The 17,255-nt window shown below is 45.6% G+C and overlaps 1 protein-coding gene across 1 annotated transcript; it reads left to right on the top strand.

Annotated features, from left to right (window-relative positions):
- Window positions 1-15,415: 15,415 nt before the first annotated feature.
- Rhoh (ras homolog family member H) lies at window positions 15,416-16,661 on the top strand. The gene has a single exon (XM_032915822.1). The coding sequence runs from the start codon at window positions 15,742-15,744 to the stop codon at window positions 16,315-16,317; it is 576 nt and encodes a 191-aa protein (XP_032771713.1). The 5' UTR covers window positions 15,416-15,741; the 3' UTR covers window positions 16,318-16,661.
- Window positions 16,662-17,255: the final 594 nt, after the last annotated feature.

Here is a 17,255-nt window from a genome sequence, read left to right on the forward strand (position 1 = left end):
GCCTTGGAATTGCACCAGTAACCCAGCTTAAGCTGGTTGTCTTGGCTTTTGATTAGGTTCCCCCTTTCTAACTTAACTAGGGCTGGTATAGCTTGCAAATAAAATACGAGATACCAGTTAAAAATCTGAACTTCAGACAAAGAACTAATAATTATTATTTCTAGTATATCCCATGACCATCACTTGAAAAGTGTTTTGGAGAAAATAATAGGAAAATAAACACGCAGGGAGTATCAGATGTTAATTATGCTGTCAGCATGCCGTTTCTGTTGGCCTTGAGAGTGTGCCTTTAAAAGGTGGAAAGGGACTCTGGAATAGTGAAGATATTGTTGTCATCATCCTTTTTTAAGTTGTATTATTCCAAAACTGTTAACACAGCCAAAGAAAAGCAGCTGGTAAAATGAGGCGGAGTGGAAGAGAATGAAGGGTAACGGCACATAGATATTTGAAGATGCCACAATGAAGCTCTTCCCTATGTACGCTAAACTGCAAAATCAATACAAAATATGGGGCTGGCAAGATGGCTCAGTGGGTAACAAGGCATCTGCCACCAAGTCTGATGATCTGAGTTTAATCTCCGGGAGCCACATAGTGAGAGGAGGGAATTGACCTCAAGATAAATAAATAAATGTAATTAAAAATTCATTACTGTATTACTATGTAAAACTTTTTATTCGTACAACATACTTCATTTGATTTTTCATTTTTAAAACTTCTAGGCTAATCCAGATATGGTGGTGCATGCCTTTAAGTCCAGCACTTGAGAACCAGAGGCAGGCAGATCTCTGAGTTCGAGGCCAGGACAGAATGAGGGCCAGGACAGTCAGGGCCACACAGAGAAACTGTCTCAAAAAACCAAACCAAACCAAACAACCACCCACCCACCCACCCAACCAACCAACCAACCAAACAAACAAACCAAAACCAAACCAAACCAAAACAAAGAAGGAAACAAAAAAAACCTTCCAGGCTAATAAAGTTTCGAGTCCTTTAAACATTTAAAATATAAAAATATGTCTTAATTTAAGAGTTATACTTATAAATAGAATAAAGTATTAGAATGCTGGGGAAAAATCATATATACCCATCCAGTTCCACCAGTTTCCAAAGTATGTCCAGTTAGTGCCCCTAGCCCTTGACCTTTTGGAAACATTTTGAAGGTCAGGGGTGACTGGTGTGCTGTAGGGTACTCAAAGGGGAGTGCCCAGAAATGGCACCAACACCCAGGGAGCTGTTTCCTGGTGCTGCACACATGCTGCTATACAAGTGGATTTGTTTGCATGGTTCACTTGGGTACTTTTTCCTTCCAGTGAGATTGGCTTTGAGGAGAGCATGGGACCATGAAAAAGACTTGACCTTCCAAGGGTATTTCTATTTCAACAAATGTAAGTGGAGAGCCACCCCATTAATGCAGGGCCCTATTTGCTGTGGAGGGTGTTTGTATGGTACCTGATGTCACCCTGGGCAGGCAGACAGGTGGTCCTCGTAAGGTTCTCGTAAGGTGGTCCCCTCCTGGATACTTGATGCGACCTCTCTTTCTCCTTCTCTTTAGGGTATCTGGGTAGATTCTGATCTGTAGCCCTTAAAAACGAGAGGCTCAGAATGTTCTGGTCTGTGCACAAAATAGCAGTGATAAGACAGCCAAAAAGACCCTGGAATTCATCCAGGAGAAGACACGTAAAAGAAGAAGAATGATAACATTTCATGTGATGGAGAGAGGAAGCCTCTAAGTCATCTGCACTGTGGGGTACAGAGGGGGGGAGTGGACTGCACGCTAGAGCTGAACCCCAGAGAGCAGAGACACTTTGGACCTTGTTTCTGAGAAATGCCGTGTGTGGATCTCACTGTTCTAGTTCCTGAACACAATGCACACGTATACGCACACGCATACGCACACACCTTCACCTAACTCCAGGTTAGAAATGAAACAAAGACCCCATTGAAAGGTTTTCAGGTTTACTCTAACAACAATAACAACGTCAGAAATAAATAAGCCCATGGTGAGTTATGTTTGGGGGCCCCCGGAGCAACGTGTTAGAGGTAAACCGATCAAAGGTGGTAGAATTCCATGTGGTTCCTAAGAGCAGTGATTGTTCTTAGCAGGGCAGCCCTGTGCTTCTCTGTTGGGATATTCTCTCCTCTAGTTCCTTTGTGTTAAAAGCCCAAGTGCACAAAACACAGAATATGGGGAAACTCGCTTGGTTCCCCAGTGTAGCAATATTGCAATGGTGCAAATTCTTTAATATCCTTATTGCATATGGGGTGAATGGGTGTGGTGGCATTTTTGGTATAGCCTATAGGTTGTCTGGTATTATAATAAAATACCTGAGGTTGGGTAAGGCTTCCCACTTTCTTTCAAACTGAAGCATGTATGTTCAGGAAGGTTCTCGTTATATAGCAGGAGTGACAGAAATGGGAGAACAGGACATCACTAATTTGAACACCAAAGGAACCACTCTTCAACTTTTCTCACTTCTGCTTTCAGTGGCAATATATACACTAACACGATTTTTAAGTGATTTTGTGTGCTCCGTATTGCCTTTGAGAAGTTATTTGCCTGGCTTTTCAAAGCCAGGATAAAAATTCATGCTTCTTTAGAGAGAGCTTGAAAATGTCAATGAGATACCCACATGGGTGCCGTGTTTCTCACGCACCTTCCCTCCCACTCTGCTCTGGAGTCAGGCTCCCCCTGCCCCAGTGCCTTGTGGGTAGAGGAGGAGGTGCATTTACTTTTGATTGACCGGCCCTTTGGCGCTCTGTTAGGCTCTGTCCATGTCTCTGAGTGGGTATCAAGTTAACGCCTGTCATCCTTGCCTGGAGAGTCCATAGGGGCTGCTAATTCTGTCATTTCTATTTCTTCTAGCTTACAAATGTCACCTGCCTTACTGAATTCTCTTTTCCTCATGGCCCAACAGTCTCTTTTCATACCTACAAAGAGATTGCTTTTGATTAAAAAAAATAATATTTTTTATTATTTTTCCCCCTTTGGAGGAATATTCTGGAGCAAAACCTAAGGTTTTCAGTAACTGGACACCATGCTGTCTTTTGTTTTAAATTGGGGTAGGTTATGCGAGAGCTGCTCACTGGCCAGCAGATGAGGCAGTGGTGAGGAGGACGGGAGATGGCCGTGTCCCCTGGGCCATTATTCTAGCCCAGCCCATCCTGGCTTAAGTCTCCTGTGCCATACTTTCTTGAGAGTGGCTGTCCAGCTGGGCAGGATGGTGAGTGTCTTTAATCCCAGCAGAAGAGAAGGACAGCATAGTCAAGGATACCTACGTGGGGAAGGGTGGGAAGGTCTGGGGATGCCGTAGAGACAGACCAGAAGAGACTGGAAGACAGAGAGAAGGCACCCGCAATGCAAAAAGCAGGCCACAGATCTGCTCCTCTGTCACACCCAGCCTGTGCTTCAGACACAGGAGCCTACAATCTCCACCTGCCTACGCTGGCCTTCCCATGTGCACACCTGGGCTTAGGGCCACCTCCTCTGTTCCGTCATGGTCCACTCTCCTCGTGTCCTTTCTATTCTAGGATCTAGTTCCAATGGTACCCTCAGCAGAGATTCTAAGAGTTCCCTTAGTATTTTCCATTCACGTCTGACAGAGCCTACGTTTGCGCCCATTCTAATTTTCATTTGGGAGGAAGCTGAAGGCAAGGCCATTTTATGTGCAGAATCCTGCATTTCATCTTTCTGGTTTAGGATGTTATTCTCCAAGGTTCCAGCTTCTGGGGTCTGGTCTTCATGTGACCACAACACACTGCCTTCCTGTGGACTTTATGTTAACTCCTGCTGTGAAATCACTTCTTTAAAGAAAAAAACTAAAGGCATTATCCCCCAAGTTTAATAATAATAATAATAATAATAATAATAATAATAATAATAATAATAATAGTAATAACAACAACAACAACAACAACATGTTTTTAAGCCTCGAGGCTCAGTCTAAAACCACATTAACATTTTCTTCATTACCTTCTGTCTCCATAAGACCAAGTTTAGGTGAAAGCCAATTAAAGGTAGATTGTCGTATTTTTTAGACTTCTGTGAATCTTAAAGTTAATGCTATTAACTTTATATGCATTTATAGCATTATGTGAATTCTAGCATTATGTATGTATAGGCAGTAAATCAAGCCATTAAAAGAAGAAAAGAATTGCCCTACACAGAGGTGCCCCAGTGACTTTTCGGGTGCTACAACTTTGTGTCTCAGTTTCCTAACCTCTCGGCTGAGCATCTCAGGAGACATTTTAATCGCACGGCTGTGGACTATACGTGATGTAATCTATATAAAAAGGGCTTACATCTGTACTCCAAAGCGGGATTTAAAACTCCAAGACAACGTCAGGATCTTGTTCTCACATGACCCTTCTCGTACCTAGAGGGTTTAAGGAGCAGGCATAGCAGCCATGCACCTGTCGGGTCTGCTCTCCAGAGGGGTAAGTGTAAGGTGAGGTAAGAACGTCCAGCAAGCTGGAGTGGCCACTTATGGATGGGAGCAAGGCTTTTACCTGCATGCGCCTGTTGCTCTGCTTGTACCAGTGTTCTTTTGGACAAGGGAAGTTGGGTCTCACTAGGGCCACTGGGCTGTGTCTGCACATTTAGTGTCTATATGGATGGGAAGGAGGAAGAACTTGCTTCTGTGTGTATAGTGTATCCTGCTGGGCAATGCACACAGGTTAATTTGACTGTGTGTGTGTGTGTGTGTGTGTGTGTGTGTGTGCTTGTGTGTCTGTATGTATAGTGTATACTGCTGGGCAATACACAGGGTAATTTGACTGTGTGTGTGTGTGTGTGTGTGTGTAGTGTATACTGCTGGGCAATGCATGCAAGTTAATTTGACTGTGTGTGTGTGTGTGTGTGTGTGTGTGTGTGTGTGTGTGTGTGTGCCCACACCCCTGTGACAACCCACTGTGTGGATGTGGCATTGTTAGTCTAATTACCGCATCTTCAGGGACCGTTCAGTTTAACTTATTTACTTTGTTGCTGTCACAAGTGCTGCGGCAATGGAAATCCTCACTTGCCTCCACTATGTGGGTAAGTTTCCCAGCACAGTGTGTTCAGAGATAGAAGCGGCTGGTTAGAAGGTGTCTGCGTTTAAACTTTTGGTAGATCCTGGCAGGAAGAGAAAGAGTGGGGTGGACAAGGTAATGGGGGGAGGGGGAGTCTATGGTCTGTAAAGAGTCCACTTGGCTGATCACTGCGCTCTGCCAGTGATAAAGTCAGACCCAGTTCCTTCTTGCTCCTCTCTTCTCATTTCCCCCTTACCTTTTGACTTTTCTCCCCTTACACCTTCCTTCCTTCCCCTCTCCCGCCCTTCCTCCTTCCCCCCCTCCTCCCTTCCTCCTTCCCTCCCCTCCTCCCTTCCTCCCTTCCTTTCTTTCTTTTCCTTCCTCTTTACTGAGGTAAGCTCTTGCTATATAGCTCAGTTCACAAGTACTAGACCAGGCAGGTCCCAAACTCATGTCAATCCACCTGCCTCAGACTCTCAGGTGTCCGTATAACGGATGGGTGCCACCATGCCTGTCTGAGTAAGTTCTTTATAGTGTGCAGATTCAGAGTTCTATGATGAGAGCAGCGTAGCTGTAGTGACCAGGAGGCGGATCTAGAGTTACCTGAATCCCGTTCTTCCAGGTGACCTCTTGAAATTTTGTATCTTAACTAATTTTGACTGGTAAGTGTGCCCCCCCTTTCTCCTCGGATGCTGCGGGCCACCAGCCTGAGAGGACAAAGGGAGCAGAGGCAGGGAGCAGGGTTTGGATGGCTGAGTGTGGTGGAATGAGCTCCCTAGACCATGGCAACAAAAGGAGTCTATTTCATTGTTTCAGAAATAGTGTTTATAAAGGCTTTTCTGGGGGTCTGGGTGGAAAGGGCCGATAGGTCTTAGCATCCGTTGAGTGGGGAGGGCTAATTGGTGATGACACAGCACCGAATTATCACGCAGGTGGGAAAGCAGAGCAGGCTGTGTACGCTGAGCTATACAGCCTTGCAGAGAGCCTTGTACAGGCCACTTTCAGCCAAGGGCAGACAAGACCAGCCCCCTGTGTTCAGGGACACTCTGCATACAAAGACAGTAGAGACAGGGAAGCCCCTTTGAGAGAGGGAGTCCCCCATTTTATGCAGAGCTCAGAAAGCCATCTGGTCATGGGGGGCTGCTAACTTAGTAACAAGTTCTCCAACAGAGAAGGCAAGTTTTAGTGATGTATAACTTATTTTACTGAGTTTAAATATGATTTTGGAATTGGAATGTATAATTTACTCTAAAGCTAAAGATTGAGCCAAAAACATGATTGTTCCTAGGAATAGTTTTGTGATATAGAGGAGGGAGGTGTAAGTGTTCAGCCCTGCCAAATACATGTCCACTAAGTTTTGTCCAGTGACATTTATCAAGAACAACACATCTTTTGTTTTTGTTGTTTTTCTCTACTGGGGACTGAACCCAGGGCCTTATGGTAGGCAGAGGTTATATTACTGAGCCCCATCCCCTGCCAACAACAACAAAAAAAACAAGAGAGAAAGAAACAAAAGTAAAGAAATGTTTGGAGTTTGGTATTAAAGATCAGCCCTGGAATAAGGAAGAAACCACTCCTACACTGACGACTGTCATTTTATACAGCCGTTGTTATTTTGTATCTTAGTTCCATTAAGGTTACAGGGGTGGGCAGGCTTGACCCAAGGGAGCACAAGAACCAGCGTGGTCAGAGAGACAGATGTTGGGCCTCAGCTAACTGGCAGTGTGCAGACCCCAGCAGCCTACTTCACTAGCCTGTCATCTTGGGCGAGGCCCATTCCTTCTCTTCATCTTATTTATTGTCCCCTCTATCAACTGAGGGGACAGTGGAGCTGACAGCAGAGTACAGTTGCCATCAAATGAGGCAATCTTTGTAAAGCGCTTAAGCCAGCATCTAGCAAATGCTGATGTTTATAATGCCTTGCCAAAGGTTGAGCATTCAGTTTGGTGTGGGGGATAGCATCCTCTCGGATGACTCAGAAGTCATGGAGGCTACACATTATCATCCATGCTTTGTGCCTCCAGTTCTGTGACTCACCTAAGGTTGTGTTATTAATCAGCAAGGGGGATGAGGATCTAACCGGGCCCTCAGCCTCTGCACCTGGGTCCTTCACAGAGCAGTGATGTTAGACTTTCTCACTAACCAAAATCGCTGCTCTCTTCTCAGGGCTGAAAGGCCCGCAAGAGTTAAGGAGTTATCCTAATTCTAAAGGACTTAGGGTAACCATTACCTGAAAGAGAAATGATCCATCTGAAAAGCACGTCAACGAGAAAGGGAATAGCTGTCTGGAGAAATAATTTTATGTTAGAATTGGGAGCTACTTTTTGAGCTAAAAAAAGGTCACTTTGTGTAGTGGAATCTTTCCCCTGGAGAGATGCGGGGGTTGGGGTGTAGATTAATTTAGGATGAATAATTTGGAGGTGCTAGCTAGCTTTATGAGCTTCGTGCTTAAGTATGAGAGAAAAGACGGAGTGCATTTGAAACACGCCTGGCGGATGGAAAATGTGCTGACTCAGCAGGTTCCATTCTGGGCGTGGAAGTGGGTCGCTGGCAGCTGAACTGCTTTCTGTAACTCTTGGCTTCCTTGTGGGGGAAATGAGTGGGTTGACGCCGATGACCTTTTGGTCCTTTCAGCACACTGAGTTTCTTTCCGTAGTGGGGGACTTGTTACCCTGCAGACTGGGGGTTGTTCAGTACGAGGGAGTACCAGTAATCAGGGGAATTTCCTAAAACATGGGCACACCATATATGTGAAACAAATATTAACAATACATTTAATCAAGAAAAGAGTTAATGGCCTCTCATCTCTGTGAAGAACTTTTAAGAGTCTTTAAGAAACGATGGCCATCTTGTTTGGTTGGGAAAAGCTAAAGACTTAGAAATTTTAAAAGGAGCCAGGATGCTGTCGGCCCACACACTTCACTGAGACGAAAAGCAGATTGGACTTAAATCACAAGGTTTTTCTTCAGGATCTTTACCCAGGCAGTGGGTTCCACCTGGAGGCCACATGCTCTGAGCTCCTGTGCGTCTGTCTCAGTCACTTGTCCCCTGATGTCCCAACAACATTCCTTAAACACTTTAAGAAGTCATTACAGGAGCTTGGCAGTGCTACACAGGCCTGTAATTATAGTACTCGGGAAGCTGGGACAGGAGGATTGTGGGTTTAAGGCACTTTATTATTATTTGTGAGCCTTATAATGAAAGACTCAACTGTTTAAAATCTTACAACTTTATTTTTTATTTAATATACAACAATTTTAAAATTTATTTGTTGGGAACAGGAAGTCACTGCACATGCTAGGGTGTGTGTATACATCTTATAGGAGGACATCTTATAGGAGTTGGTTCTCACTTCCTCTGGACATGTGGATTCCAGGAATCAAACGCAGGTTGTCAGTCTTGGCGACAGATGTTTTTACCCACTAAGCCACCTCACTAGTCCTGTTTAAAAAAATGTTTAATTTGAAACATTTGAAACAAGCACAAAAACAGAAAGGGAATTTAATATTCTTCCATATAACCAGCACTCAACTTCAATAGTTTTTCCGTTTAAAGATTTTTATTTATATTATGTGTAGTGGTGTTTGGCCTATATGTATGTGTCAATGTCTGTGCTGAGGGTCCATTCCTCTGGAGCTGGAGACAGTTGTGAGCTGCCATGTGGGTGCTGAGAATTGAACCTGGGTCCTCTGCAAGAGTCAACAGAGTTCTTAAGCACTGAGCCATCTCTACAGCCCATTTCCCAAACTTACTTCCTCCCCTTTCCTCACTTGTTGTCACTGTTCTAGAGAGATAGAAGCTTTTGTGTTTATTTTCCCTGCAAATGCATTTCTGTTAGATAAGGATATGTACATGTGCCTGCACATGCATGAACATGTGTGTGCGTCTGAACTGAGCATCCCTTGTCTAAATTGCTTGGGACAAAAATATTTTAAATATCAAATAGTTTAGATTGGAATATTTGCATATGTATGACAATAGATAATGTAATAGGGCCCAAGTTTAAATATGAAAGTCATTCACATTATTATTTCACATATAATCCATATTCCTAACAGAAATTAATAATAGACAGTCTTTTAAATAAAATTTGTGCAGGAAACAAATTGCCCTGGTGTGAAATCTTCAACCTAAGATTAAGTTGATACAAAGTTTCAGATTCGGGGCCATCCTGATGGCTCGGCTGGGGTAAAGCGCTAGCTGCTCAGCCCGATGACCTGAGTTCAGTCGCTAGAACCCACAAGATGGAAGGAGAGACTCAACTCGGGCACGTTTTCCTCTGACCTCCATACACTCTGCTTCCCCACAGGTAAATACATGTAAGGAGCTGAGTACAGCCTCAAACTTAGCAGCATTTCTGATTTTGTATTTTCACCTTGGCCATGCCCTACCCTTGTAAGATGAAAATACCAAGATTGTCACCTGACAAAGCTAGCAATGGTCCCTTAATGCCACTTAATACACAGGTGGATCCCAATCCCTTTGAATATCTAAAAAACCAAGCAAACAAACAGAACTCTGTAAGCAGGAAGGACAAGGGAGGCTCGGTGGACGGCATTGGTGATAGTCTATGACTGGAGACGTTGCTCACCTTCCTGTGCCTTCCTCCAAAAGGAGAAAGTAAGACTGATAGTTAAAAAAGGAACCAAAAATTAGAGCAATTTGCTTCCAGGAGACTTAAGCAAATCTAGCTGTCTAAAGCTAGATTGTTTTAAAAGCAAAGACATTGGTATACCTCTCATAAATTCATTTTTGGGGGTTTGTGGGGAGATTAAATCTAGAGACACACATGCTAGGTGAGGGACCTGCTACCATGCTGTATCCTCAGCCCAGAAACTTTGTTTCTTTCAAGGGTTCAGCTCAGCCTTTCCTTTCAACGCCCAAACTGAAGAAACAATGACATCTACAAAACACTTTTTAGAAGGGCACAGGTTGGTGATTGGGGAGGTAGCTCAGCAGTAGATGTTTGCCTCACAGGGCGAGACCCTGGGGTTTGATCCTCAGCGCTACACACACACACACACACACACACACACACACGCACACACACACACACGCACACATTGCACAAGTAAAGCTGCCTATGTGTATCATTACATACACATAAATAAGATGAAGGAAGGACACTAGCCTACAACAGAGGGACCCAGGAACATCCCACCTTGGCACTTAGAACATGGGGAGCTACATGGTGCAGCATAGATAACCGAGCCTGCCCTCGGCTGTAGAGAACTCTACAGGGGGTCCTCCCCGTCTGTCGCCTGCCTTGCAGAAGATTCTCAAGGGAGAAACCATAGCTAATAGTTAGCGTTCCAGTGGTTTCTCCTGCTTCAATGTAAATTCCTGCATAAACCAGGACTGGACGGTTACCCAGCAAATGAGGAGATTACATATAATATTCATTGCTCATTAATTTCCTTTCCTTCCACACCTTTGGAATCATTACTATCTTGAAGTGTACTTTTGACATTTCATTTTAACACCTTCTACACTGTTTTTTATTTTTTAGGATTTATTTTTTTTTTGTTCTTCTTTTTGTTTTTGTTTTTTGAGACAGGGTTTCTTTGTATGTAGCATACATCCATCCTGGATGGAATTCATTCTGTAGACCAGGCTGACCTTGAACTCAGAGATCCGCCTGCCACTGTTCCCTCAGTGTGGGCACTAAAGGTGTGTGCCACCGATGCCCAGCTTCTACACTGTTTGCCCAGCAGTTCTCAATTCCTAGCTAAAGCCTGTTATTTCAAACAGCACAGAAAAGAGTACGTTCCCAGTTAGAAATTGAATGTCAAAGTTCCTGCAAAGATCCTTGCTGCCGTGTGTCTTCCCCCATATTGGGTAAAGGATAACTTCACCCCTGTAATTTCTCCAGCTCATCGGTGGGGACCAGACTTAAGTGCCCACCTCTTCCTGGGCCTGGCTTGGTCTGGCGATGGTACAAGAACTCATAACTCAGAGACTTGGAGGCTTTGGATGCAGTCATGTGGGAAGCCTTGGGTTTGGAAGGTGATGCTCTTTTCAGTGTAGCTCTGATGAGGTTAACTACACCTTGGGCTTAGGAATGTAAAGCTTGCTTAGAACCTTGGTTCTGGAGAATACAGTTGCAACGGGTATCTTGTCAAGGGAAGTCCTGAGCAGGATCTGTTTGGAACAGAGTCAATCTGTGTCTAGAAAATGAACTGACAACTGTATGGTCCTTTCTATTGTGAAAGGGAATTTCCTGACTGTAGCTATTAGGAGGATGGTAAGGTGGACCATTCAAGTAGGATGGAGAATTAGTGACATTAAACACTATAAAGTGTAATTTAAGGTAGAGACTTTGCTGGGCAGTGGTGGCCCATGCCTTTGGCCCCATAACTTGAGAGGCAGAGTCAGGTGCATCTCTGAGTTCGAGGCCAGCCTGGTCTACAGAGGGAGTTCCAGGACAGCCAGGGATACATGTTTCAAAAAAGCCAAAAAGCAACCAAACAACAACAAAAACAGGAAATAAAAGAGAAGAAATAAAGCAAGATAAAGACATTATTTACATTTTTCGTCATTTTTTCCCATGCACAAGGTGCATCCTGTCCATGTACACCCTGCCAAGTCTCTGCCACCTCTGTCTACCCCAGCTCCTCACACATCACTCTCCTGTTCCTGCCTATTTGTTGTGTTGTGTGTCACTGAGTTTTACCAGGACTCTGTGTGACCATGAATCTGGAGCTGTCTACTGAAGCTGCAGGCTTAGCAGTGGGCACACAACTGACGAAGCAACTCTGTCCTCTCAGAGGCAGTCAACAGCCAATAGATAAGCCATAAAGGTTAGGGTCCTGTGGAGCCTCCTATGTCCATGTTGGCAGAGAGGCCTGAACTGCTGAACTGTTGTGGTCTCATCATTTGGGGATGTTGGGGGTGGGGACAAGGTTTTCCTCTGTAGCCCATGCTAGCCTGGAATCCACAGCAATTCTCCTGCCTCAGCCTCACGGTGTCAGGATTAGAAGCTCAAGCTGCTGTACCTAGAGGGTCAGTGTTGGTGAAAAATTATCTCCACTAATGCCAGGTACTCCAAACCCTTCATAGTCACGACTCGACATTTGTTTTAATCGTGATGCATTCTGAAGGGGCTTTGCTTTCCAGGGCAGATAGGAAGAGGTCTCCATGTCGGAGTGTTGTAAGTGCAGCAGGATCTGGCTGCCACATTTCATCTAAAGCTGGTCCTCATGAGCTCCCTGTGAGGAAGGGATCTGGTTCCATTGCATGAATGGGGCTAACCGTTTGAGCTGTGTGCTGACAGAGGGAATTATGGGGGAAAGCAGGGTGACTGAGATAGCGTGTAGGAGTGAGTGGCAGTGGGAGATGCAGGGAGGGGGTCAAGGAAAAGGGGTAGAACTTTGAGTGAGGGAGGGGCAGGTTTTCGGCCACCGGAGAATCACTGAGTTTGTCTATGGAAGGGTCCTAGTGAGAAACAGTGTCTGTGCCAGGTGAGATTGGTGTGGTAAATGTTAGTCCTCAGAGGAATGGGACGAAGATACCTCGTGCCCTAAGTCCCCTCTCTGCCTCTCCTCGTTCCTTCGTCAGAGCAGACCCAAGGACCAGCACTTGGCTTTGTCACCTGGAGCTCTTTATTGTGACTAAGTGTCTGCGCGGTGGAGGACTGAGAAGGTGCCCCTTTCCACAGAGGAGAGCAGAGGGAAACCGAGCTATGGGACTGAAGACCCTGAGAGGCAGCTTCACTGCCTAACACTGAGGGTGCTCCTTAAAACACTGTCAGTGGACACCTGAAGTGACTCATCCCAGCGAGAGCCCGACAGAGGACACCCGGCCGGTTAGCCACATGACACACTGCTCAAAACTCACTTTTGTTTTTCACCCACAAACCATAGAAGGGATAATGTCCTTCTCTAGGAGAAAGTTCACTGAAATCCATCAGCCTACATGCTGTGTGAGCCTCAGTGACTCTCCTGAGGGTGCATGTGACACACACTGAAGACTGAAGACCATGCCCAATAGGGAGAGGCTGTAGCGTGGACTGCTGTGTTCTCTACCCCTTCCCCACCCCCCCATGCCATATAATGGCCGCCTCCTGAAGGCCTGGCCTGTCCCTTCACCTCACAGAATAGTGCAGGGATTGCTTCCTGTGCTACCAGGTCAGGCAATAAAAGTTTTCCCCTGGCTTCAGTCTTCGTGGGGCCACCAGAAAAGCTTGTCACGTCTCACTGTTTACAGCTTGGGGAATGGAAGCCCTGAGAACTCCCTGCTGTGTCATTCAGTGACCGTGGGAAGGCCACTGCACTCAGCAATAGAGCCTTTTTCTCCGGACTGGCATTTCTTTTTTATCTCTATGGGGGCACATCTCAGCACTTCTTCCTTCCTGTCCTATTTTATTTTTATGCTATAAGAAAAAATTTAAGTCCTGTTTTTTTTTAAATCTCATTTCTGTGAAATCTCCGTGGCAATGTTTGAAGTTCCTCTCTCTCTCTCTCTCTCTCTCTCTCTCTCTCTCTCTCTCTCTCTCTCCTCCCTCCCCCTCCCTCCTCCCTCCCTCCCTCCCTCCCTCCTCTGAAACAAGAGTTTCTTTGCATAACCCTGGCTGTCCTGGAACTCAATCTGTAGACCAGGCTGGTCTTGAATTCGGAGATCTGCTGCCTCTGCCTCCTGAGGGCTGGGATTAAAGGTGTGAGCTTCCAACACCGAGCTTCTTTTTCTCCCATTCTTAACACACCATCTCAGGCACATCCTTTTACAGATATTCACTCAGGAACCCTGGCATAAATCCATTAGAAATAACCCACAAGTCTGACGCATGCACCTTCTTACTAATCCTGGCAGGAAAAATGAAAGAATGCTGTGTCGGCTGTAAACAAAGTCACAAAATCATGTTTAGGCTGTCTATAGGTCTAAGTCTTAGGTCTAACTAAAATATTATGGAGCTCTTCTGTCAAAGATCTGGTGACAAGAGGGTGTCCAGGCCATCATGTGTGAGAGCATCCCACGTGTGTGGCATTGCAGCCACTATGCCAGGGACATTCAAGGTTGGGACATCTTTAGTGTGAAAATAGAATACCATGGGTCCCCATACAACTCATTTTTAGAGGAAACCAAGATTCGGACATGTTAAGTAACTTGGCCAAGGTCACATAGCTTATGTGTTAAGAAAGACAGAATTCATAAGAACCATGTGTTATTTATTTAAGTCATTTGCAAAGGCCATCATGGTCTAACAAAACAGAAACTGCAGGTTGACAAGGATATAAAAAGTCTTTGGAGGGATCCCTGGGATTAAGAAGGGTGGTTTAACCTTTGCCCTTTACAGGAATCTGCCTTGGGTGCGCTTTGTGTTCGATAAAGCTTGACAGTTGCTGTCAGGGGAGGTGAATAAAGCCAATTACACTAACAACCTTTAAACACTTTTGACTGGAGTGGGGCTGTCCTTGAGAGAATGTACTCATCGGACGGTACACTGTGTGCAAGTCTGAGCTCTTTGCTTGGCGTTTTCCAACCCACAGACAATCGACACTCTCTTTTCTCCTTCATAAAATTCAGGACCTGCTGTCTTTGTGTGGTCCTGTGTCAAAACCGGTGTTGAATCTAATGGTTTTCAAACAAGTTGTTTTGTTTAACTAGGGGCCTGCTCTGCAGATGACTGTCCCAAATTGTTGAAGAAAGAAATAATAACATCTCCACATCTTTACATGCCTCGAAGGCTTACACACTTGCAAACCGAGTAGTAGAGTTTAAGCAACATGTCAGTGTCTACACACAGCAGCCTGGGGAACGGAGCCTGCTTTCAGCTGTGGAAAAACTCCACAGAGCGTCTTCCCCATCTGTAGCCAATCTTAGTAAAGAATCTCAAGGGAGAAACCACCGCAGTTGTTAGCGGGATTTCTCTTGCTTCAATGCCAATTCCTGCGTAAACCCAGGACTGGATATAAGTGTAGGAACTTATATATGGCATTTGTCGCTCATTAATTTTTCTTCTTTGCAGTTCCCAAAGTGACTGAGATCTACTAGAACCCTGAGGCCACAAACACGCGGCTGCCTTTGCCTGGGTTCTTTCCTGCTTCTTGGCCAGTCGACAGCTGTTCACGAGTGTTATTCGCACACCAGGTGGGCATCCGAGGCCTTGCCCTGTGGCAGTCAGAGCAGTCCCTTGGGTTACTACCAGGCTGCTCTCTTTTTTGGCCTTCTCTCCGCCCCTCACCTCTCCTCTTCTCCCTGTGGTCTCTTGCTATGTAGCCTGAGCTGGCCTCTAACTCAGGATCCTCCCACCTCAGCCTCCTGGGTCCTGGGATTAGAGCTGGGTACTGCTATACGCTCCACTCAAGGGCTGATTTTTAAGTATAAACTCTCCTCCTGCCTTTGGCCAGGAGAAGTTATGAATGCTAAGTGTTAGGTGATGGGTTCAACTTATATTGCCAAGGGGAGGGATAGGACTAGACAAGGGTTGAATGGCTACCCTGAGATAGGACTCCCAGTTTTAATTAGTTTGTTAACAAGGATGCTCTTGTCATCAGAAAGGAGAGCCTCAGTTTACCCCTTCTCTTTCTGTTCCAGTTGGCAACCACACGTCAGAGGTTTTCCACTGCTTCTCACCTGGCCAGACTGGAGACGTAATATCTGTAACCGACGTCTGAGATTCTACGAACATAAGCCCCAGTTGCTGTCTCCTCACTCTATGGAACCTGTTATAGAAACCCATTGAGGGTTCTTCCCCTTGAGATCCTAGACTCTTAGATACAGCTTCAGACGGGGAAGATGCTGAGCTCTATCAAGTGTGTGCTGGTCGGCGACAGTGCTGTGGGGAAAACCTCACTGTTGGTGCGCTTCACCTCTGAGACCTTCCCCGAGGCCTACAAACCCACGGTGTATGAGAACACGGGTGTAGACGTCTTCATGGATGGCATCCAGATCAGCCTGGGTCTCTGGGACACTGCGGGCAATGATGCCTTCAGAAGCATCCGCCCCCTGTCCTACCAGCAGGCAGACGTGGTACTAATGTGTTACTCTGTGGCCAACCATAGCTCGTTCCTGAACTTGAAGAACAAATGGATTAGTGAGATCAGGAGCAACCTACCCTGTACCCCGGTGCTGGTGGTGGCCACACAGACTGACCAGAGAGAGACGGGACCTCACAGGGCTTCCTGCATCAATGCCATAGAAGGGAAGAGACTTGCCCAGGATGTGCGAGCCAAGGGCTACCTGGAGTGCTCAGCCCTTAGCAACCGGGGAGTCCAGCAGGTATTTGAATGTGCTGTCCGCACAGCTGTCAACCAGGCCAGGAGACGAAATAGAAGGAAGCTGTTTTCCATCAACGAATGCAAGATCTTCTAACCCCGAGGTCCTGTACCCAACATTCATGAACATACCTCAAAGACTCATGGGAGAGGGGAAGGGGGCAAGCCAAGAGGACCGATGCTCCGTCTTGGCACATCCGAACAATCTTTCAGTTATGGGGAAGTCTGCCACTGATGCTTCCACAAACTGTACTCTGCAGATGAACTCTGCCAACACAACCTGAGAGATTCCTTGGGGAGCCATGTGAGAAGTCCGACTTCAATGAGAGATTAAAACGACCATCCTCATTTAGACAATGAAGCGCATTTCCCAAGTATGCTGTATTTAAACCCACATCTTATTTAAATAATGACCAAATATAGAGCTCTTGTTTTCCTGTGTGGGAAGTCCTTTCTTTGAGAAGGGAAACAGTTAGAGGAGGAAAGTGACCGTGTGGGGTTCAACCGTATGTCTGTGGCATTGTTATCTACTTGTGTGCTGTGTTTTTCTAGACAATCAGACTTTCCAATGACCATAAGCCGATAGCTGTAATTCATCTTCCATTTCCCTATTATTCGTAGTTTGTATAAGACACAGCTCTGGGGGTTGGAGATTTAGCTCAGCGGTAGAGCACTTGCCTAGCAAATGCAAGGCCCTGGGTTCGGGTCCCCAGCTCCGAAAAAAAAAAAAAAAAAAAAAAAAAAAAAAAAAAAAGAGCTCCGGACCAGAAGGTATTTTAACACTGCCAATGGTTTTTTCTGTAATTACAAAAGGACGTGTCTTGTTTCCGACGTCACCGGTCACTCAGGGAACTCCAGTTGTCACTCATTAAGACAGAGATGGAAGGAAAACAAGTCTTCCATCCAGAGAGTCACACTGTGCAAAGTAACACCGCAGAGCTTGGGACAGCTGCAAGGGGGAGACCTTCTCCTTGCCTGCATCTCCCGACCGTGTACTTCCTGATCGGTTACAGGTCTGGGGAGAGGCAGGCATGT

Source organism: Rattus rattus, chromosome 11 (assembly GCF_011064425.1).
Source record: "Rattus rattus isolate New Zealand chromosome 11, Rrattus_CSIRO_v1, whole genome shotgun sequence".
NCBI lineage: Eukaryota > Metazoa > Chordata > Mammalia > Rodentia > Muridae > Rattus > Rattus rattus.

What these genes read in the sequence shown, in the direction of transcription:
- Rhoh (XM_032915822.1), top strand. Translation starts at nt 15,742, where the DNA reads ATGCTGAGCTCTATCAAGTGTGTGCTGGTCGGCGACAGTGCTGTGGGG.